The 24,342-nt window shown below is 46.6% G+C and overlaps 1 protein-coding gene across 1 annotated transcript; it reads right to left on the minus strand.

Annotated features, from left to right (window-relative positions):
• Positions 1-12,480: 12,480 nt before the first annotated feature.
• Positions 12,481-24,018, minus strand: ABCF3 (ATP binding cassette subfamily F member 3). Its single transcript, XM_060639359.3, has 21 exons — positions 23,892-24,018; positions 23,514-23,661; positions 23,276-23,355; positions 22,719-22,765; positions 22,442-22,539; positions 22,218-22,340; positions 21,786-22,052; positions 21,388-21,468; positions 21,239-21,298; positions 21,084-21,140; positions 20,948-20,970; positions 20,790-20,845; positions 20,463-20,663; positions 20,295-20,371; positions 19,173-19,217; positions 18,963-19,095; positions 18,340-18,428; positions 18,150-18,241; positions 17,830-17,962; positions 17,584-17,671; positions 12,481-17,494 (listed from the first exon to the last, which is right to left on the minus strand). The coding sequence occupies exons 1-21, from the start codon at positions 23,962-23,964 to the stop codon at positions 17,336-17,338; spliced, it is 2,130 nt and encodes a 709-aa protein (XP_060495342.3). The 5' UTR covers positions 23,965-24,018; the 3' UTR covers positions 12,481-17,335.
• Between the last annotated feature and the right edge of the window lie 324 nt (positions 24,019-24,342).

Raw genomic sequence — 24,342 nt, forward strand, 5'->3', positions numbered from 1 at the left:
TGGATTTGTCTGATGCTTCCTCATGCATGTGTTCTTCTGATTGCATCCTATTAGGTGGCATAAGATTTTGATTTTACCTTACTGATGATATTGACTTTACTTGTTTAAGGTAGTGTCTGCTAGGCTTCTCTACTGCAAAGCAACTGCTTTTCTCTTTATAATAAATAAATGTTTGGTGTGGAAGTATTTTAAAAACATGTATCTCATTCCTCACCAAACTTTTAATTTATTCATGTATTTATACATATCAGTATGTATTCCTATTTTACACAGGGGTTATAATTTCTTACTATCATTATTTACACTGATGCTGAAACCATCCCTAATTTGCCCAGTGGGAGCACGTCAAGCTAACTTGTGTCCTTCTTACATGTCCCAATTATTCCTTCATCGTCTTTGCTTTCTAGTACAAGAGTTCTAGACTCATCTTGTATCTTTTCTACCTCAGCCCAAGAACCAGCTTTTTCACTAGGGAACTCTGGCACTTTACAGTGAAGAATGTATTTAGAAGCCAAGATTTGGACACTGTATGTGCTCATTGCAATTGGGGTGGGGCTGTCACTTCTCCAAGGCCCTCTCAATAGCCAGAGCTGGGACAGAGCTATATACTCACTTACATCTGTATTTATTTCCATGTCTCTCTTTTTTTTTAATGTTTATTTATTCTTGAGAGAGAGAGCATGTGCATGGGAGGGGCAGAGAGAGGGAGACACAGAATCTGAAGCAGGCTCCAGGCTCCTAGCTGTCAGCACAAAGCCTGATGGGGAGCTTGAACCCACAAACCGTGATATCATGACCTGAGCTGAAGTCAGATGCTTAACTGAGTCACCCAGGCACTCCTTTCCATGTTTCTTTGTATTGAAAACCAGGAATTTACACCATTATCTCCAACTTTCACCCAGCATCACAATGTTGGTTCTTCTTTTTCTTCTTTTTTTGAGGTTTATTTATTTTTGAGAGAGAGAGAGCATAAGTGGGGGAGGGGCAGAGAGAGTGGAGGACAGATGATTCAAAGCGCCTCTGTGCTGACAGCAGAGAGCCCGATGGGAGACTTGGACTCACAAACCATGAGATCATGACTTGAGACTACTCAGAGGCTTAACCAATGGAGCCGCATGAGTCCCTCTTATCTTTTTTTTTTTTTTTAATGTTTCTTTATTTTGAGAGAGAGAGAGTGAGAGCGCAAGAGGGGGAAGGACAGAGAGAGAGGGAGAGAATCCCAAGCAGGCTCCATACTCAGCGCAGATCTCCATGCAGGGCTCGATTCCCGGACCATGAGATCACCACCCGAGCTGATCTCAAGAGTCTGATGCTTAACCGACTGAGCCACCCAGGTGCCCCAAGTTTTCTCTCTTCCTGTATTGTCATTTCCTTTTCCAACTGTGAGAATCTTGCCTCGTTTTCCCTAATGTATTTATTCATACTTTCAACCCCCCTATTGCCGCCTCCCTTTTCCACACCCAGAAGCCCTCCCCACTCCAACCTTGCCCAACACCCTGTCCTGGTCTTTCCCTCCTTGCCCTGCTTGGGCTCTGCTCTCCACACCAGGCTGCACTCCTACCTCCCCTGCTGCAAGTACACCATCTTTACCCTGTTGGGTCTCTGATGTGCATGGATGTCCTCACCTCACTCGGGCTCTGATGCTTCACACTGGGCCATCTTCTTCCAAAGATGCCCTCCTCAGCCTGTTCAGGTTCTGACACCCTGCTCGGGCTCGTTGAGGTAGACCTCATCCTAGTGTGAACAACTGCATTTCTCTCCCTCACTTGATGCCTTCAGGACTGAATTGTTCAAGAAGGGAAGGGAAGGAAAGAAGAGGAGGTTTTTTTTTAATTTTTAAAAGTGCACGAGCACATTGACAGCAATGAAACTAGTCTGTATGATACTATAACGGTGGATATGTGTCATTATATGTTTGCCAAACCCATCGAATATACAACACTAAGAGTGAACCCTAACGTAAACTATGGACTTTGGGTGATAGTGACATGTCAATGTAGGTTCATAAATTGTAACGATGTACCACTCCCATAGGGGATATGAAAAATAGGGGAGGCTATGCATGTGTAGAGGCATGTGGTATATGGGAAATCAATTTTGCTGTGAACCTAAAACATCTCTAAAAGATAAATATATTTTTTAACAGGCTAGAATTTTATTTCCTGCAAGAAAATTGCATGTCAATGCAGCATTATTTACAACAGCCAAATTATGGAAGCAGCCCAAGTGTCCATTGCTAGATGACACACAACAATGGAATATTATTCAGCCATAAAAAGAAGGAAATCTTGCCATTTGCAACAACATGGATGGAGCCAGAGAGTATAATGCTAAGTGAGATAAGTCAATGAGAGAAAGAAAAATACCATATGATTTCACCCATGTGTGGAATTTAAGAAACAAAGCAGATGAGCAGAAGAAAAAAAAAAAAGAGACAAATGAAGAGACAGAATCTCTTTTTTTAAACAAACTTGTAACTATAGAGAACAAACTGATGGTTACCAGAGGGGTTGGGTGAAATAGGTGAAGGGGATTCAAGAGTGAACTTATCAGAAGAAAAAAATAAGAGAGAGAGAGAGAGAGAGAGAACACTTATGATGAGCCCAGAGAATTGTGGAATCACTATCTGTACACCTGAAACTAATATAACACTGTATGCTCACTGCACTGGAATTAAAATAAAAAATTTAGTAAAAAAAGAACTTCACTTCTTGCAAGAAAATTGCATCTCTATGATATGTTGATTCCGTAGTATAATCGTGATTACTGAAAAATGGCTGTATGAGTAACTTGACACTTTACACTACTAATTCTGGTAGAAACCCTTTTATAAACTGCAAAGAAAACGAAGAGAAACAAAAAACTGAAGCTTATCCTGTTGTAAATATCAAAGCTATCACAAAATGGCCATCAGACATTACATTCCTCCGGGTAAGAATATGCAACAGACTGTAAGCATTGTCGTGGGGTGAGGACAAAGCATGGCAAATTAGGGGAGGGGAGCAGGATTCACAGGGCAGGCAAAACAAAGGGGTAGAGATGAAACACGATTAACTAATTTGAACCATGAATGATAATTATTGAAGCTGGTTAACATGAACATGGGGCTCATTATTCTGTGTCTCTAATCTTGTATATATTTGCGATTTCTCATAATAAATAGTTTAAAATATCTACTGCAAAATTAAAGAGAATATGTAGCATCATTTTTTTTTTTTTTTAAGTTCAAGATCAAGCCTTGACATACACAACTAATATCTCACTAGCAACCTGGGTGATCGGGATGTCCAAGTGCTCTGCCATATTCTTTCTCCCAAAGTTGCTGCACCAGCTGTTCCAACTGAAAGAACCACGTACATCACCAAATCATACAAATATCCCTACGGGCCTGCTGGGGTGCAGGCCAGGAAGGCCAGTGATGTGTAGCTATGGAGATAAGAATATTCCTTTCCACAAACATTTTCTAAGATTGCTATTGTATACCTGACTCAACACTGGCCCAAGGAGGGATTCCTAGATCAATTCCTTGTCCTGCCACTTTGACACAACAGATGCTCCTCTCAAGGCAGAGAACACATTCTTCATTCCAATGGGTTGGATGCCAAGTGCCCTCTGAATCCAGAAGGAGAACTGGGAGATTATTTAAGGAGGAAGGAGTTTTTGTAAGTAAATGGGGGCGGGGGGGTGCTGGGTGGCTCAGTTGGCAAGCATTCGACTCTTGATTTCGGCTCAGGTCATGATCTCATGATCCGTGAGTTCGAGTCCCATGTTGGGCTCTGTGCTGATAGCAAGGAGCCTGCTTGGGATTCGCTCTCCCTCTCTCTGCCCCTCTTCTGCTCTACATGTGCATGCTCTCTCTCCCTCTCTCAAAGACAGATGTTTAAACTTGAAAAAAAATAGATAGATGATAGATAAAGTTATCTTGAGACAGATTATGCTGCCTCCATTCTTCCTTTATTGTGAATTACCCTAATCTCTGTTTATTTTTCTGACACTCTCTACTGTGTAGTATGTTCTACAAGTTCACCTGTTCTCTGAGTGTGGGTGGCTTTACCTTTTTTTTTTCTTTAAGTTTATTGATTGAGACAGAGAGAGAGAGAGAGAGAGAGAGAGAGAGAGAGAGAACACACTCGCAGGAGCTGGGGAGGGGTAGAGAAGGGGGTGGGGGAGAGAATCTCAAGCAGGCTCTACACCATCAGCCCGGGACTCGATCTCACAAACCTCGAGATCATGACCTGAGCTGAAATCAAGAGTTGGATGCTTAACTGACTGAGCCACCCAGGCACCCCTAATTTTACCTTTTCTATGCAGCTCAATGCATTTTGCTGCACAAAATTTGTCTATATCTCCACTGTCTCAGAAGCTTAAAATCTCCAATGCTCAATAGACTTTAGGGAATACGTTACCATGACAGAGATTAAGAGCTGATATTAAAATTCCTAGCCCAATAATTTTGCTAAACAAGAATTCTCAGATACATAGAAAAAGAAAGCTACTGTATATAATAAGAAAAAAAGTTCAGGAAAGTTAAAACAAAGTGTGAGTGACAATATTGAGGGCAGAGAATTATAGAGGTTCTTTAACAAATGACTACAGCCTTGATACATCCTTTCAGATTCTGTAAGATTTCCTTGCTTCTTTTCCCTCTCTTGAAAGTCTTTGTACACAAAAGATAGTCTTGTCCAAATCAGTATGAATCAGGTTCTGATAATAATAGTAACCTCCATTTATTTTGTACCTAATGTATGCAAAGCTCTATATCAAGTGCTTTATACACATTACCTCATTCAATCATTATAGCTCTTTAGTGTAAATACTTTAATCCCTATACTACCAATTAAACACTCAGAGAGACAATGTGCACACAGATGTTTATTGTAGCATTTATCCATAATAGTGAAAATTTAGAAGCAACTCAAATATCCAACAAAGAAATTTTAAATAAGCTATGATACATCTGCTCGGTAGACTATTTCATAGCCATTAAAGTTTTTATTTTACTTTATTTAAAAAACGATTGTTCAATTATTTTTGAGAGGGAGAGAGAGGGAGGGGCAGAGAGAGAGGGAGACCGAGCATCCCAAGTAGGCTCCACACTGCCAGCTCAGAGCCCAATGCGGGGCTCAAACCCACGACTCTGAGATCTTGACCTGAGCCGAAACAGATTGAGCCACGCAGGTGCTCCGCCGTTAAAAATTTTAATTATGAAAACTGTAATAGCAATTACAAAAAAGAAAAAGAGTTTTTGATATAGAGATAATGTTAAGTTTAAAGACAAATACAAAATAGCAAGGCTACCGTGACTGTAAAAATGCAATTATATATAGTGTGTTCATGAAGAAAAATCTGGCAAGGTACAAATGAAGGCATTGTGAGTAATTTCCCCCTCTGCTTTCAAACGCCCTGCATTTGTTGTATTTATAATAAAAAGGGCAGGGACTGGTCATTGGGAAGCATGAGCCGATACTGAAGAAGGGGAGCACTTCGGAGGAATACAGAAGTTTGGCTGGGGTGAGCCCACTCTGCAACGGGGGAAAGTAAAACAGGGATTGGTTTCGGTTAGCCTCCTGTGTCAACTTGGCTGGGCTAGAATACCTGGTTATTTAATCAAACACTAATCTGGGTGTGGCTGTGAAGGTGTTTTCTAGATGTGGTTAACCATCACCTGGTGCGCCTCATCCCATCAGCTGAAAAGTCTTGCAAACAAAAAACTGAGATTTCTCAGAAAAGAAATTCTGCCTCAAGACTGCAGTGTTAGTAAAAAGCAGAGGGGGAAATTACTCACAATGCCTTCATTTGTACCTTGCCAGATTTTTCTTCATGAACACACTATATATAATTGCATTTTTACAGTCACGGTAGCCTTGCTATTTTGTATTTGCCTCAGCAAGCTGAGTCTCCAGCTTGCTGGCCCATCTACAGATTCCAGACTATCCAGTTCCCGCAATCATGTAAATCAATTCTTTCAGATAAATATATATATATTTATCAGCCTAACTACATCAGTGTTTTCCAGAAAATCAGAATCATTAGGATATATAAGAAAAAATATACATATGTGTATATATATATATGTGTGTATATATGTGTGTATATGTGTATACAATATGTGCATATATGTGTATATGTGTATACAATATATATATGTGTATATATATGTGTATATATACACATGTATATATGTATATTTATATATATCCTAATGATTCTGTTTTTCTGGAAAACACTGATGTAGTTAGGCTGTTACCTGGGAAAGCAGCAGGTGTCTCTAATGAGTCTCTGCTAAGCAGCATCCCCTTCATGAATTTGCCCCTGTTTCTAGACCTTATAGGCTAAACACTTGGTCCTCACCAAGTCTTAGAGTTGAAAAGATAACACAGTTTGCACAAGCCTAAACCTTAAAACCACAATGTCAATTGTAGTGGTTTTAAAACAAGGCCACAGATTCTTTCACACTCCTCCCTTCAAAAAAGTGGAGCCTAATCCCCTACCCTTGTGCTGAAAGTGACGGTGGGTGACCTGTGGGTCATAAAAGTCATCGTGGCTTCCTCCTTGCTTTCTCTCTCGGGTGGCTTGCTCTGGGGAACCAGGCACTCAGTTGTGAGGATACTCGAGCAACTCTGGGTAGAGTGGTAGTTCCTCTGAGGAGGAACAGAGGCCACTGCAGATATGCGAGTGGAGGTTGCTCTGTGGTCAGTCAAGCCTCTAGAACCTTACAGATGAATAGAACTTGTGCTGCCTAAATGTCTATCTCTGGCTTAGCCTAAACCGTAAGAATGAGAAGCATAGGACAAACTTATTCTTAGCAATACAATAGTTCTTTTTCCTGTAATACGCTCATGGCTCATGTTTTTGGTCAAACTTGAGACACTTTATCATTAAAGTGCCTATAAACTTAAATAGGCCCATGTTAATGTGAAAAGAAAAAAGTGACATTCACATTACAGAGTCCAAAGAAGTCTGAAAATGCAGGGAAAGCAGTGTATCTATTGCTTAAAGCCCTTTCTAAGTTTCCTGCAAGTTCCCAGCAGTTAGGCCCTTATGTTTTCATTCCTATGACCGTGCCTGGCTCGGAACTCCTCCATCATTATTATTTTTTGTTCCACACTGCATTGATCCGGGCTCTTTCTTGATTTCAAAAAGCAAAAATACAAGCAACAACAGCAGAAATCACTTATAAAAGATTGAGATAACTGAGGGTTTTGCGTCTCAGAAACGCAAATAACTTCAAAGAATCGACCCTCGGGGGTGCCTGGGTGGCTCAGTCGTTTAAGGTCCGACTTCTGGCTCAGGGCATGAGCTCTCTGCCCATCCCCTGCTCATGCTCTCTCTCAAAAACAAATCTAAAAAATGTTAAAAAAACAAAGAATGAACCTTCATTTTTCTTAGAAGTTCTCCCCCTCCCCACTCCGCCCCCTTTGTGAAGTGCACTGGTCCTCAGGAGGTAAGAGGATCGAACTCAGGACACACGCATATCTTCTCTTGCCCTCCCTTCCCGGTGACACTCCAACTGCAATGTTCCCCCTTCATTTAGCAAAGCCTTATAGTTCTGTTCTCTAGGGCTCCTCATTGAACAGAACTCACCCTCCTTAGGTGTTCTTCCCAGCCCAGGGGTGTTAATTCTCTTCATCTTTTCAGTGATCGTTTTTCTAACGTTAAAAACAATTTTTTTTTAGTTTATTTATTTATTTTGAGAGAGAAAGAGCAAGCACGGAAGGGGCAGAAGAAGAGGGAGAGAGAGAATCCCAAGCAGGCTCCGCATTGTCAGCTCAGAGCCCAATGCAGGGCTTGAACCCATGAACCCATGAGATCATAACCTGAGCCGAAATCAAGAGTCAGCTGCTTAACTGACTGAGCCACACAGGCACCCCACGTTTTATTTTGTTTTTGTTTTAATTTGCATGCTCTTCCAACTGAGGCGGGCTGTGGCCCTGATATTTGTAATGATCTTATGCAAATTAGCCTCCCATCTCCTCCAGAGAATTGTACTGCGAGAGGTTAGAGAACTTGGCCTGAGGCACTGAGCTGATGAGCGGTGGGGCCAGGCAGCAGTTTTGGCTACATCTTCCCTAATATGCCAGCTCAGGTGAGTGAGACACTCAAGGCGTCACTTCATGAATACGGTATCAGAACAAGGGGGGTGGCACTGTAATCAGAACTTTGATGGCACCGGCCTCAGATGGCTCCACCTGTTTATTTCCACAGGAAAGGGTCTCCTAGTAGGAGCTCTGGGATTTGGAGCAGTCTCCGGGCCACCCTTCCGGGTGGTGCTGGGATGGGCACTGTGGGTTGATACATCCCTTCTTCAGGCAGTTTGGATCAGTCTACGTCCTGTCTCTAGTCGTTTAGAAGCTGATCATTCAGGGGGCACCTGGGTTGGGCGTCCGACTTCAGCTCAGGCCATGATCTCACGGTTTGTGAGTCTGAGCCCCGCATCAGGCTCTGTGTTGTCAGCTCGGAGCCTGGAGCCTGCTTCGGATTCTGTGTCTCCTTCTCTCTCTGCCCCTCCCCCTCTTGTGCTCTGTCTCTGTCTCTCAAAAATAAATAAACGTAAAAAAAATCTTTAATTAAAAAAAAGAAGCTGATCATTCAGTTTGATTCTCAGAAGGCAGCTTACACCCTCATTTCCCAGTTCTTGGGGGGCCACCCCAGGGTTACCTCCATCAGCTGTTTCCATGTGTCTGTTTGGACCTGAGCTGGTTGCTTCCAAACAGGCCCTCCCTAGAAAGCCAGTGCTGCACACACCCACGAATGCATGTGGAAGTTGTTCCGTGAAGAAACCTCCAATTGTTAAGGGGGCCTCTCTGAGCGTCAGCTCTGGACAGTGTTCATATTAGAATACTGAGGAAGCAGCCTGAGGACAGGCAATTGGCATACTCATTTTTAATTTTATTTTTTCAATGCTTATTTTTGAGAGACAGAGCGCAAGTGGGGGAGGGGCAGAGAGAGAAGGAGACACAGAATCGGAAGCAGGCTCCAGGCTCCGAGCTGTCAGCCCAGAGCCCGATGCAGGGCTCGAACTCACAAATGTGAGATCATGACCTGAGCTGAAGTCAGAGGCTTAACCGACTGAGCCATCCAGGAGCCCCTGGCATACACATTTTATAAAAGGGAAGACTAACCCTTAGGACTACCCATTTGGTAAACATCAAGTCAGACGGAATTCTGTTTCCTTGGACACCCAAACACCCCATACCAAACCTTCCTGACTGTCCCTTTGAGCACACCAGTGAGGCATAGAGTCCTAGCACACATGTGCCCAGATCATTCTAGGTGAAGTAGCCAACCAAGGTCCAGAGAGGCAGCCTGTGTAAAGTCCAACATTTCCCAGGGCACTAAAACCCCAGCCTAGAGCTTGAGAAGACAGTAAGATGGGACTAGAGACATCCCTGAAAAGTGGTCAAGCTAAATAAAGCAGTGTTTGGAGCGCCTGTGCTGACAGCTCAGAGCCTGGAGCCTGCTTCGGATTCTGTGTCTCCTTCTCGCTGCCCCTCCCCCATTCATGCTCTGTCTCTCAAAAATGAATAAACGTTAAAAAAATAAACAGTGTTTCTTATCTTGTGCTGGAATCAAATAAGTTGGGTTGGCAACTGTGATTATTTAAGGCTGATCAGAAACTATGACTAGTACCATATTATATTTTGATCAAATTTTAACGGGAAAATAATTAACAAATTAGATTTGTTTCATACAATCTTTTAACACATGGCAGCATGGCCCGGGTGGGCTGGCGGGCTGCTCAGATGTGGGTGGCCCACCTAGGGTCCCAGGACTTACTGAGGTCACCACAGCACAGAGATGCTCCTCACCACCTCAGGTACTCAGTGCTAATGTGGTCGAGGCACCTTGCTGTACTAGAGCGGGCAAGCTGGAGCTTTGGGCTCACCACGACCTCAGTGCAAGCCCAGCTCAGAGTCTCACGAGTGGCTAGCCCCGAGCAAGGTGTCTTTAGTTTAGATTTTTTCTGGGCCTCCATTTTCTCACTAATTGAAAACAAATTTTTTTTTAAGGTTTTCATTTTCAGAGACAGAGACAAAGTGTGAGTTAGGGAGGAGCAGAGAGAGAAGGAGACATAGAATCTGAAGCAGACTCCAGGGTCTGAGCTATCAGCACAGAACCCGATGCAGGGCTCAAACTCAAGGACCACAAGATCACGATGAGCTGAAGTTGGACGCTTAACCAACTGAGCCACCCAGGCGCCCCTCCACTTTCTCACTTATAAAGATAATCCATACCTCACTGGTTTGTTGTGAGGATTAAATTAGTCAATTCATCGGGGCGCCTGGGTGGCTCAGTCGGTTGAGCGACTGACTTCGGCTCAGGTCATGATCTCACGGTTTGTGAGTTCAAGCCCCGCGTCGGGCTCTGTGCGGACAGCTCGGAGCCTGGAGCCTGCTTCTGATTCTGCGTCTCCCTCTCTCTCTGACCCTCCCCGACTCGTGCTCTGTCTCTCTCTGCCTCAGAAATAAATAAACATTAAAAAAAAATACATCTAAATTAGCCAATTCATGTAAAATGCTTAGAATGATGTTTGGTACATCGTGTTTAGCATATCATTATTGTTAGATAAAGCCACAGTATTGAAACTCAGAAGAGACTGACATATAAACCAGAGGTCGGTTCATTAATTTGTCGCTAGAAATGCAGCTGACAAGAGGCCTGAAAATCCAACTTTCCAGTCAGTATATGCTCTCCAGGTGAGAAAGGTCACAGAAGCCAAGTCACAAGCCAAGGAATCCAGAGGAAGGTCGAATGGGATGGGGGAATTAGTGGATGAGGGTCTGGGGCCTGTGGTGTCAAGCTATGATGGATGGGGGCACCCAGTGCCTCTTGACGCAAGACCTGCCAAAAAGTCAAGTCGCCAGATAGAGTCTGCCACCTGCCAGCAGGTCTGGGGACCCAGTGACAATGCTGGGTCTCTCATATTCTCTCTTCTCCATTGCAGGATCCTGGCATTCTTGATTCCAATCACATTTCATATATTGTTCCAGTCACTTCTTCTTCCTTAGCTAATTGTGCCTCATTTACCTGATGGCTCTTAAATGTACCTCCAACCTAGGGCACCTGGGTGGCTTAGTCGGTTAAGGGTCCGACTCTTTATTTTGGCTCAGATCATGATCCCAGGGTCCTGGGATCAAGCCCTGTTGTCGCGCTGCATGCTGTCAGCCAGAGTCTGCTTGGGATTCTCCCTCCTCCTCTCTCTCTCCCTCTCTTTGCCCACCCCCCACTCTCTCTCTCTCTCTCAAAATAAACTTAAAAGAAAAAGTACCCCCAACCCTGACACCAAACCACAATGTACAATTTCTTGAATGACTTCATCTCACCCATTGTTCACTAGTTCTTACTAGTCTTATTCTAAGATAACTCTACTTCCAAGTTCTGGGTGTGCCATACTTTTGTTCTGACTGTAGTGTTCATGGAAGAGGGAGATGAAAATATCTTTGGGGGTAAGAAGGTTGAGAATGACTATACTCAAAGGTCACTAGTACTCAAGGAAAACCTAGACTCCTCTACTGATGGAGAATCCCCAACTTCAAACAAAGTATTGAGTGATGGAATAGATTGAATATAGAACATCCATAAAGAACAAGAGAAGCCCGCGTGTGTGTGTAAGAATCTAAAGGATAAGTCTTTGCAGTGAGAGAAGAATCCAAGAGGGGGTCCCTTCTAGGTCCAAGGACACAAAGTTGGAAGTGTGGGTACCTGTCATTTTGGTTGAGGCACCATGACTAAATACAGTGGTCTTCAGCTCCAGAGCATCATAAATATTACCTCACTAAAATCAGTAAAGCAGTGAAGGTCACAACAAACACTAGTTATCATAATGGCTAACATTTATGGAACTAGTGGGCCCATGATGAGAATTTTGGTTGTATTATCTAATACAATAAACCTACAATGTAAGGACCATTATTGTTCCCATTTTATAGATCAGGAAACTGAGGCACTGAGAGGCATCATTCGCCAAGGTGACATAGCCATTCAATAATAGAATCCAGACTCAAATGCAGTTCTGATTCCAGAGCTCGCACCCTAATACACAAGTTAAAACAAATCAGACCCACAGGCACTAACCCTCCTTCCAGGTTCAAATACTTTTCTAAAAGGACAGAAGGGCTCCTGACCCTGGGCATGCTCAGGAGAATGTCACCCTCTGTATAAACTGTTGTGGAACAAAGCTAAGAACAGCTGATCTGGAGAGATGAACCACATACTTTGGTTCTTGCCCTCTCTCTGCACAAAAAGAGGTATCTGAACCTAAGCAAGACCCTTAACATCTGCTTCAAGCTCCTGCTCTGTAAAATGGGAATAACTCAGCAGGAGCCATTTAACACAAGGTTGGTGAGAGGATAAGACCAAAAGAGAACATTCATGAAGCATTCCTCAGTGTTAAAATGCTATAGTGTCGGTTGACAAATATTTACGTACTGTAATTTAGAGTTTCAAAGGCCTCTCTACATACAATAAATCAGAAATCACTTTCAAACCACCCATTTATTCAACATAAAACAGAAACCTAGAATTACCGACAGGGCATGACGTATACGTATTATAATGGGCTTAAATTACATGGTGATTTCTGCCCAACCCCATGTAACTCAGCAGGGGCTAGGCATTCCTGCACCCGTGGCTTTCTGATGTGCAGCTCAGCAGATGAGGGCTGTGGGGTGGCCCTTCTTGGGTGACATCTTGATGATGGCCCTGAGCATTTGTGAGACTGTCTCCAGAGGAGGCTCTAGGGTGCTTGCCGCATCAGTTCTCCCACAGGCTGATCCATAGCACTTTACAGTTTATAAAAACATTCAGTTTGCACAAGACCTTGTTTCTTTTTTTTGAGAGAGAGAGACAGAGAGAGAGAGAACGAATGGGGGAGGGGCAGAGAGAGGGAGACAGAATCCCAAGTAGGCTCTACACTGTCAGCACAGGGCCCAAGGAGGGGCTTAAACTCACAAACTGTGAGATCATGACCTGAGCTGAAATCAAGAGTCAGAACCTTAACTGACTGAGCCATCCAAGCGTGCGCAAGACCTTGTTTCAATTAATCCTTCCAACTACCCAAAGAAGCAGGCAGGACAAAGTGCACTAAGCCCACTTAAGGATAATTTACCCAGGAGAGGTTGACTTATCCAAGATGCCACCGGTGGAAGAGCTGGACTAACCCCAGTGCATGACTTTCCACTAAACTGTGTTTTGGGATTTCTTAACGATGCATTGAGCACCTAGCACATCAGCCACTGTGCCAGGTACACCTACTCATCGGCTTAGCCTCTGGAGAGGAGCTTGTTCAAACTTTCCCCCTCCCCCGCTCCATGCAACTAGTGAGTTTTAAGCATTGGAATTAAGAACCTGACTATTCAGTATGTCACACAGTAGAGCTAAGTGGCAGCACTGTAGCAGTTAGAGATATAGAGCCAGCCTGGCCTGAATCCCAGCCCAGACACCCACGGTCAACTGTTTCCTTATCTGTAAAACGGGGATAACAACTGTGCCAGTTCATAGGGTTTCGAGGACTGATTTAGTGCAGGTGTAGCACTTACAACGGTGCCTGTTACATAAGACCCCAATAAATATTAACTGTTACTTCCTTAGCATTGTGTTGAAAGGGGGAACAAGGGAAGGTTTAAAAACAAATATCTCTTTAACCTCTTAGTGTCTCAAAGTTCTCATTTCATTTCACTTATTTCAAGACTCAGGCCCAGAAAAAGGAGCCCTCCCTCATTTAGGCAGAGCTCCAAACCCCTTGCTAAGTCTGCATACCACCCTCCCTGGTCTCACCTCTGCCTCCATCATCTCGACTCCATGTCCTTAGGGCTGGATTTGGGTCATGGCCTCCCTGTTGGTCTTCTTGCCTCTGCTCTCTCCTCTATCATTCTCTACTTTTTCTCAAATTAATTTTCCCCAAATAGTCACTTAACAAGCATTTTAACTGAGCACCTATTAACTGGGAGGCACTGTAGTGGATGCTGTGATGGGCTACCCAGATCCCCCTTTAGGAGTGAAGAACTTGCCCCAGCTGCTGCGTATTGACGGCAGAAAGTCCTCACTTGTCAGCCCCTGAGGAGGATTGCCTCAGCTGAAGAAAACCTTTCCGAAGGTCACGCCTCGTTCTGGTAGCAGCTGGCATCTAAAGACTAATCACTCCGAAGAATAAAGGCTGAACCCATTGCCTCAGCTTAGGCCAACTCTGCAGGGCTATCCCAGCTCCAGAACGTGGGCTTGGCTGAGCCTTTCCTGGGCCTGCATCACTGCTCGGCTTCTCCCTCTGCTCAACTGATCTCAAGCTGCTTTCCAGGGAAGCCAACCTGTGACAGGCACAGGAGGTGCAAAGACGAGCAAGCCATGGCCTGGCCTTCAAGGATATCGAGGCAAACCAGAACTACGATCTTATCGGCATACAGCTTATAATGGGGGAAGCACACAGTGCCAATGAAGCCCACTTGGAAGAGGGCGGGGTTGAAGCAGAGTCCATCACCCCAGGTTTGAAAAACCCTCCCAGCCCTTCAGTCATCCAGTCTGCGGGCTCCCGCTGATGCAGAGTGACAGTGCTCTGATGCTGGCGGGGGTGTTGTTTGGTTTGCATCTGTGGATGGACCAGACCCAGGCCTGGGGAGCGGTTCCTAGTAAGATGTTCTGTATCCAAATGACACATCAGGCTGGGGCATGGCCAGGCAGGGTAAATGGTACCTTCTCTCCTATTCTGTGCTAAAATTTACCTGGAAAGCTTAGTAAAATGTCTAGGTCTAGCAAATCTCAAGACAGCAATATCACATTGGAATAAATGATTCTGTGACTGGCATCTTTGAGGGTCGTGTAGATTGGTGCAGACCCCCACTGCACCCTTGTCCACCGGCGACCAACCAGGTTGTCTGGGAAGGCACTGGTGAGTATGTAAGGCCAGCAGAAGCGGGGAGGCCAGCATTTCAAAGAAGGCCTTGCAGACTGAGGTCTTTCAACCCGGCTGGCTCTGGACTGCTTTAAAGGCCTGATGTCGGCAGGGCAGCTCCAGCATCAGTAGCTGTGGGAAGGACCAGCTTTCCAATGGCTGGGGTTAGATAGGGTCTCCACAGCATGGAAGGGTAGACTGCTGTATTGGGCCGTCTGGAGTGATCAAGGGCAGTCTTTTGGGTCACTTTCCCCTTTGCCCTGTGGAGTGGAGATGGCTGATTTTGCTGCCATTTTCCATCCCTGAAGACCACCATCTCCTGCCAACTCACCTCCCCTAACTTCCAGAAATTCACCATACACACTTATCCTGGGATCTTTCTCACCTCCTGCAATTCATTCATGCCGTCTTTCTCAAGTCCTGCAGCATAGACTTATATTGTCATATATAAAAGCTCTTCATTCACATTTCTTTCATGGAATCATAAACTGGAAGCCAGTCTGGAGGCCATCTAGTGCTGGCTTCTCCCTCAGAGCCCTTCTCCATAGCCTGGCAGGGCTGAACAGTCTCTAGGAACTCACTCCCAGAAAGCAGCCTATTTAAAAGTTTTCTTTCCTTTGAGCCCAAATTGGTCCACCTATGGACCCACTCAAGAGAAAAATTTCCTCTTTCCCCAAATAATAATAATAGTCTTCAAATCACAGACCGCTCACCTAAGAATTGCTTTCTGAGGGCTTATATGTTACGTGCTTGCCATCTAAACCTCACGACAACCCTATAAAGAAACCACGTAGGAAGGTGTTCGAAAAGGTTGTGATGTGCTGTGATTACCCAGCTAACACTAGTGGCCCCTTCTATTACTGGGGATGGAGCTGGGACTTGATTTCAGGCCCTACTCCAATGCCTTTGCTCTTTGTACACAAAGCCACACCCAAAGAAGCAGACTCTGTGTCACAGAACCCTTCAGTTGCATTCTCACCGACTGAGAAATTGAGGACTCCTACAGGGATTCACAAATTAGTGAGGGGTGACGGGGCTGAGAGCCTGGCCAAAAAGGCAGGCACAGAAACTACACCACACGGCCCCCAAACTGGCACACCTGCAGGCCTGAGGGTGAGGAGTGTGGTGGGGACCATGAGAAGACCCTCGTGACTTCAATGGTACACAGAAGTGGCTGGAACACCTCTGGACTTCTAAGAGGGAGGGAGGCTGAGGAGGCTGGCTGACTAGTGGCCCTTTGGCCAGCTTCCTCAGTCTATCAGCACCTGCTGTGTAGTGAACAGAGCCTTCTTGATTTCATTCTCCTTTCCTCCAAAAGAGGCTCTTTCCCCCAGCTACCTACATACCACAACAGCCTCAGGGGGCTACAAATCTTAGGTTGACCCCTGTGACTACAATTTCCCATGAAGCCAGCAAGTTCCTTCTGTTGATTCTGGTTTCTCTGTTGTCTTTGAGGAAGGCAAGGTTCCTATTTTAGTGTCTTCTAACAATTACATATAGAAGTGGAGTCCTCAAGAAACAATATTTATAAGAGCTAGTACTCTGTTAAACAACTGCTCTCCTGAGATTTCTTGATTTAAAAACAAAGTGCTGTTTCTTCCCATTCGACCCCATTCTCAATTCCCTACTTCCCAGGCCCCCCCTACATGGTTCGAAGGAAAATAAAGAACATGAAGCCACCCAAGCAAAATGGGACAAAGATAGTTTCTCGGTTTCTCTTCAGCTCCAGCCGAGGATCAGAGAAGCAAGGTGAGCCTAAGTCAGAGACCACAGGAGTAAGCAGTTGACAAACCATGCTGGAGGCCAGGTTACACAATCAGTTCACTCCTCCAAGCAGTGGGACTGAGGCAGCACAAACCAAGCCCCCTTCTGCTGCAGCTGAGCCCAGTCTATAGGGAATAGTATACCCCAGTGATGTAATACATTGCCCTTCATTCCACCAGCTCAGGCCACCCAAAGTAAGGCAGGTGATCTCTGAGCCCCAGTGGCTTTAATGACACCTCCTTCCAGAGCAAGACTGGTGCTGCCATGGACCTGGCCATGTGACTGATATAAGTGTTACAGGAAAAGCCCAAACCTCAGAGCCCACGCCCCTTAACACTGGGCAAGTGCTGCAGCCCTGCCAATGAGCAGCAGAGATGAGGCCAGGGAGATGCAGGGGGACATTTAATTTACACAGCAGCCACTTGGGGCCCAGTCAGAGCTGGGGCAGTTGGGGGGATCTATAACCAGAGGGCACCCCCACCCCTTCCCTTGAAGACCAGTCCTCACAGACACTTAGACGGGGCTCCCTGGGTTATGCAGAGGATGCTCCAGTTAAAAGGAGATTTGGAAATAAGGCTGTCCCCAAAGTTGGGGGAAGTCCGTGGCCTGGAGATGGTTGCCTATATCGCAGCCCAGGGGTCTGAGAGACCAGTCCATGTCCTGGGCACAGTCCTCGGCCTGGTGACCCTAAAGGAAGCCCTCACGGCGGAACTGTTCCTGGAGAAGGGCGCGGTACTGGTCAAACCCCCCCTCGACCCGGGTGACGCCGCCGCCTTCGCACACCCACAACTCCCGGCACACCAACCGGATGAAGCGCTCATCGTGGGATACCAATATCACACCGCCCTGAAAGAGAGGAGACCAGGAGGCACTCAGGGGGGCCCTAAGGGGTGATGACACTTGGGGAGGAGCAGGCAGCATGAAGGCACACTCACCCTGAAATTGTTGAGAGCACGGCCCAGAGCCTCAATCGTCTCCATATCCAGGTGGTTTGTGGGTTCATCCAGAATGTAGAAGTTGGGGCTAGAAGGCAATACCCAGGAAGGTGGGTAGTTATTGGGGTTGGGAGAAAAATGAACCCTCTGATACGAAGGCAAGAGAAACATTTTCTACTTGGCTAGAGGGGTAGAGGGGTAGAGGGGTAGAGGGGTAGAGGGGTAGAGGGGAAGGCAAGAGCTCACCAGGGCATGGTCATCTGAGCAAAGGCTACCCGACTCTTCTGGCCCCCAGACAAGCTGGCAACAGGGCGCACGGCCAGTTCTCCAGAGATGCCATACCGGCCCAGCTGGTGACGATACTCCTCCTCAGGCCGCCCTGGAATAGGCCTCACCCCATCAAGTAGATTCTTGACCCAACTTTCTCTCTTCGCCCTCCCCTCAGCCCTACCTCCAAATGCCCATGTCCTTATACTTAGACTTGGGGCCCACTGCTCAGCACCCCACCCCAAGATGGGCCTAGTCGTAGGGGTCACCTCCTTTCCGGACTCAAATCCCTAAGGTACCGGGAAACTTGCGTGCCAGCAGTTCCACGGCACTGACATTCAGGTCCAGCTGCTCCACGTGGTGCTGGCTGAAATAGCCAATCTTCAGATTCCTACAGGCAGAAACAAAGGTGGAAAGAGGGGATGGAAGGCAATGACCATAAACGAGTGTAGCTACAGTGTATGAGCAGTTTGGAATTGGGGCCTTTACCTGTGAGCATGTCTGATGCCCCGGACAGGGGCCAGGTCCCCCATAAGCAGCTTCAGCATGGTAGACTTACCAGCACCATTCTCCCCAACCTGTAAAAAGAACCCCGAGAATGTTAAAGAGTGGACATGTGTGAGACACTGAAGGGAAGGAGATGAGAACTGGTTCTGACCAATGACTCCTTCAACAATGAAAAAAATATTAAGGAACTCTACAGAAAGATGAAACAACCAGTAAAGATATAAAGGGAACTGACACCTGAATACCTACTAAGTGCAGGGGATTTAATCCTGCCAATAACTGAGTGACGTAGGTGTTATCTCCACTTTGTAACCAAGCTAGCAACAGGCAGAGTCAAGACCTGAAATCTGATCTCTCTTCCATGTTCCATGGTTTGAGAAAACTCAGAGCTAAGACTAGCAAGATAAAGTCTTGTTCTAAGTATTCACAAAATACCACAACCAGGCTTCCTATCTCTGCAAGGAAGTATAGCAAAACCCTTGGCCCAGGCCAATCCCTGCTCCTGTATACCACTTCCCTTTGCAGCCAGATGATCTGGGCCAATCCACACCACGTGAAGGGGTGGCAGAGTCCCAGCTCACAGAACAGAGAAACAGCAACCATACCACACAAATGCGGGACTCGAGATCAGCAGAGACGGATAGACGGCTGAAGACGACATGCTTAGGATCATAGTAGAAATCCACCTCATCTAGTTGTAGAACTGGTGGTGAGAACTTCTCAAACCCATCAGGGAACCTGCAGGAGGTGATGGTGAGGAACACAGAGGTGGCCGGAAACAAGAGCTCCCCACCAGCCCTTGGCCCAGCACTCACTTCATCACCACCTCCAACTCCTTGTCCACAGGTTTCAGCTCCGGTCTGAGGAGAGAGGGGGCAGGCAAACTAAATTTATGGCTTAAAAAAATGACTTTGTTCTTACTACACAAATAATAGATGTTCAGGGAAAACCTAGAAAAAACTCATAATTCTACCATCCAGACCCCATTCTTATTTTAGAGTACCTTCTTCCAGTTCACAATATCCCTTTCAGGAGATTTTTGGCCTTCCGGTTAATACATTGTGATAAATATTTCATGTCACAAAAACCTAAGCCTTTGATTTTAGACTTCCTTCCACCACCGGCACTTCTAGAAAGGTTGCTATTAGATTAACCCCCCAATGTTCAACGTTGTTAGTCATTAAAGAAATCCAAGTCAAAACCACAGTGAGCTGTCGCTCACACCCACTACGATGGCCAAAATTAAAAAGACAGATAATAAGTGTTGGCAAGGATGTGGAGAAATTGGAACCCTCATACATTGCTGGTAGAAATATAAAATGGTACAGCTGCTTTAGAAAACAGCTTGGCAGTTCCTCAAAAAGTTAAACATAGAATTATCTTGTAACCCAGCAATTCTACTCCGAGGCATATACCCAAGAGAATAGAAAACATATGTCCATACGAAAACTTGTACACAAATGTTTAGAGCACTGTTATTCTTAAGAGCCAAAAAACAGAAACACTTCCAATAACCCTCAACTGATGAATCAATGAACAAAATGCTGTATATCCTTACCATGAAATATTACCTAGCCATTAAAAGGCAGGCAATACTGATAAATGCTACAACACGAATGAACCTCAAAAACATTACATTAAGTGAAATAAGCCAGACACAAAATGTCACCTGTTACAGGATTTCATTTATATAAAATATCCAGAATAAGCAAATATATTAGAGACAGAAAAGAAATTAGTGGTTGCCTCGGACTGTGGGGACAACACTAATTTACAACAGCAGTGTAAAATTCTCTGCTTTCCTGTTGGAGAGGAGATTAAAGTTGGTTTCCAGAAAAGGGGGAGACCTAGAATGGGAAGGCAAGGGGTACCCTACAAAATCAGGGAAAAAATTAAGGGAATAAGAGTCAGGGTCTAATCGAGGGCACTGTACTCACAGCTTCTCCAGCATCTTGAGTTTACTCTGCACTTGAGAAGCTCTGTTGGCGTTGTAGCGAAATCGGTCAATGAAAACCTGTGGGTGGATGAGTGCAGACACTGGTCAGGCTTCCTCATCCCTGAAAACTCTAATACCCATGGGCCCCTAGCCCTGTCTGCCCCCATACCTGGATATGCTGGCGATACTGCTGTTGTGCCTCATATTCACGCTGCTGGTTGAGCAGCCGCTCTTGCTTGCTCTTGATGAAGGTCTCAAAGTCTCCCCGGTAGCCATCTAGCCGCTGGCTATGCAGGTGGATGATGTCTGTGGCTATGGCATTCAGGAAGTTGCGGTCATGGGAGACAACCAGGATTGTAGAGGGCCATGTCTGAGGGGTCACAGGATGGCAGGCCCAGTTTGGGAGGGAAATCAACTTCCAGCACCCCCCACCTCCCCACCAGTGTCTTAGAGGCAGACCTTCCTTAGACCTACTCCAGCACCTATAGCCACTCACTTGCAGGTAATTCTCCAGCCACAGGATGGCCCTTACATCCAGCATGTTTGTGGGTTCTGGAAAAGTTGGGGAGGACACATTTGGGATTGAAGGGCTAGAGAACTTGGATGCTGCCATCCTTCCTCACCCCAAAGTCAGGGTGCCCATTTTAAACTCACCATCCAACAGCAGAAGATCTGGCCTATAGAAAAGAATGCAAGCCTTGAGGTTTTAGGTCAGCAGTTCACGACCTCCCATGAACCAAGGCCAATCCTCCACAGTATCCATGGGCCCCTTCAGGCCCAGGAGACTCACCTAGCAAACAGGGCCCGGGCCAGGGCCAGTCTCATCCTCCAACCACCTGAGAACTCCCTAAAGAAACACAGATCACATCAGCTGTAGGTGTTCACCAGGACAGGTAGAGACAGAGCCAACAGTGTTCGGAACTAAGAATGGCAAGGGCCACTCACCGGGTGGGCTGCTGCTGCATTTTAGGGGTAAAGCCAAGCCCAGCAAGAATGACTGATGCCCTAGAAGTGAGGAAATTAAAGAACCCCGTTGGAACAGGTAACGAAATGGAAAGGTAAAATCTGAAGGAGGGAAGGGGAATTTTAAATACCTGGCAGGTGCCTTGTCGGCCTCAATCTCCTCCAGTTTGGAATATATTTCTGCCAACTGTGCAGCTTCTGAGCCCTCAGCCCTGGAGTGGGAATGGGAGGAAGAGCACTCAGCCTGAATGCAGATAGTCTTGGGGGAATGTCCTGCACCCTATGTAGCTGAAAAGCAGGTCACCGACTGCCTTGTTGCCAGGACAGGAATAGAGGATAGGAAGAACCTGCTCAAGACAGTGAGGGCAGTGGGCACTGTGGAAGGAACGGGGCTTTACAGCCCCACAGAGCCAAGTTCTAAGCTCTGCTGCTTACTAGGATGGGCATGCAAGTTATGGATTGTGGTAGTATGACAGGCACTCTGTGAAGAACTGTGGCTGCTGGTTATTACCTATTCTGGAGCCTTTACCTGCCAGTGGCAATCTGGGCGCTGAGCTCCCGCTCCCTCCGCAGAAGGTCCTCTCTCACGGTATCACTCTCTAGCACACTCTGAAGGGCAGGGGTGTCATCTCCAGCAACCTCCTGCTCCACGTGCAGCAGGGAAATGTGGGCTGGAACCCGCAGGCTCCGAGTGGCCAACATCTTCAGGAGTGTTGTCTTCCCCAGCCCATTTCGGCCCACCAGTCCATAGCGGCGGCCCCATGCCAGGTTCACATCTGCTCCAGCCAACAGTACCCTGCAGGGGTAGCAGGAAGAAAACAAAGGGTGCTGCTCTAGAAACAGGTATGCAGCAAGTTTAACAACACAAACCTAGTGTTATTTTAAGCCCCATTCCATCTGTCCGAATTCTCCTTTAATTGGAAAAAGAAAAAAAAGTCACCCCCCACTGCCACTCCCTCACCTATCGCCAAAAGACACATCAAAGTTCTCAATTCGAACATCATAGGATTTGTTCTTGCCGGATGATTCCAACCGACTCTCCTTTCTGCTGCCTGCCTGGCTGGCTGATGCCTCCTCCAAGACTCTTTCAAAGGAAGAAATGGATGGCTTTTAGCACTCCCAGCCACCCTTCCATCCCAATAGAGACTGCTCTATTCTCTTCTCAGCCCTTCTTACTAAACTCACAGAGGGCTGCTGGTCTTGAGTGTGTCCTTCTCTGAGCGCTTCTCCTGCTTTGCCTTCAGTCGAGCCTCAGCCTTCTCTAGCTTCTTTGCATTCACTGTCTGAAGGTCCAAACACAACCATTTCAGCCTAGGTTGTAGCCTCAGAAACATCTTAAGTTACCCTGCTCTCAGGGAAAGACTTTATCAGAAATTCCCCAAAAAGATACTCCAGTATTTAAAGACAGTCAATGCTCACCCTCGCTCACCCTCAGCCCCCACCCTTTCTTTCCCATCCTCACCGAGGACTGTTCCCTCTTTAGCAGTCCTGGAAGTTTGGTGCCACAGTCTGTAAGCGATAAGAAAAGCAGTCACCTTCTCCCTGAGGGAAGGGAAACTAACATTTTGAGTAATTAATATGAATGAGACACAGACATAGACATTTAAAGAAAAGCCTTACAATCCCAGAAACAGCTGTCATCCCCCCACTTTTCAACAAAACAAAACCAAAAAACACCTTCCAGATTGACAATAGAGAGACTGAGGCAGATAAGCAACTCCTAAAAGGTCATGCAACTGGTTAGAAAAGTCACAAAATTGGGAAGTAAACCCAAGTCTGTCTAGTTCCAAGGCCCATATTCTTCCTACCCTACCTAAGAGTTTGGAGACCTGTCCAATCCTACTCCCTTCATCAATGGCCTCTTTTGCCCTCAGTAAAGACATTAACTAGCTTCTACAACCTTTTCCTGTGGAAAAGGGGTACCAGGAGTCCTGGGCTCCAGGGGACAGCGGGCTGGGTAGGGGGTGAAGGCTGAGACAAGGGCAGAGGGCAGCTAGTTCAATCTTCCCTCACTCTCACCGTAGTTTTCTGTTATCTTTGACAACTGGATGGGGGCGTCTAGTAGCACCTGGCTGTTTCCCTGGGTCTGTGGCTCAGCCCTTGACGGTAGAAACAGAAAGCGCAGAATTAGGAGCTGAATAAAAAGCTCTACAACCATCAGACCTTCTTCCCTTACATCTCGTCTCCTCACCGTCCGCCCTCCTATCACGCCCCCACCCCCCATCCTGCCCCAAGATTCCCCCGCCCTGGCACTTACAGGCGCAGAGTGTTGTACATGCGCTGGCACACAGCCCTGATGCCCGCGTCATCCTTGCTGTCCCCGGACACCTCCTGCAACAGTTCCCCCACTGCTTCCACCAGGTCATCCACAGACTCGAAGTCCGCGCTGCCGCTGTGCAAGACGCCTTAGGCCGGGCGTGGCAGGTCGAGGAAGAGAGCGGGTACGGCAGACATACAAGCAGTTTTAGCCCCCGAACCACGGCCCCAGTCCGGGCTCCAGACCTAACCGGCTCTCGGGACAAGAGGTCACACAGAGGAGAGGCCTAGCAGCGGTCCCCGGCACTGCCCGCCCTTAGTCTTTCCCCTTATGACTTCCATTTCCGATTCCCCAGCGCGTTGATTCGGTTCTGCTCACCCGTCACGTAGTCGAAGACCTGTCCGTCAATTTCAGGGAACTCGCTCCGCAGGATTTCAGCGCAAGTCGCCATGTTCCAGTAGGGCTCCCATCCGCGCAGGCGCCGTTAGACCTCAGCCAAGACCCGCCTCCGGCCGGTCTCCCAAAAGCTCACCCCTCCTCCCAAAGCGCATGCCTAGTAGTGACGTAAGAAAAGCGCAGAGCCCTCGGAATCCAGTGGACTAGGTGATCTGGGATGGAGGAACTGTGCGCAAGCGCCGCTCAGAGTCTACGCTAGAACTGCTCTCTCTGCGCTTGCGCAACGCCGTTTCCACTGAAAAATTAGCCACATGTGCGGTTCTCGCTGCCTTCTGGGAGGTGGAGCTACGGGAGGCGGCGGGGTAGGGTGCAGGGAAGCTCGCGGTTTATCTGGACTCGAGACACCGATGGTCCGGTGGGAGGGAACCTTCTG

Source organism: Panthera onca, chromosome C2 (assembly GCF_046562875.1).
Source record: "Panthera onca isolate mPanOnc1 chromosome C2, mPanOnc1 haplotype 2, whole genome shotgun sequence".
Classification (NCBI taxonomy): Eukaryota; Metazoa; Chordata; class Mammalia; order Carnivora; family Felidae; genus Panthera; species Panthera onca.

Coding starts and splice junctions, on each gene's coding strand:
- ABCF3 (XM_060639359.3), bottom strand. CDS start 23,964: ATGGCGACTTGCGCTGAAATCCTGCGGAGCGAGTTCCCTGAAATTGAC. Junction 21,141..21,238: donor ATGCAGCAGCAGCCCACCCG/GTGAGTGGCCCT, acceptor GTGTTTCTTTAG/GGAGTTCTCAGGTGGTTGGA. Junction 18,429..18,962: donor TCGAGTCCCGCATTTGTGTG/GTATGGTTGCTG, acceptor TTCTTTTTACAG/GTTGGGGAGAATGGTGCTGG.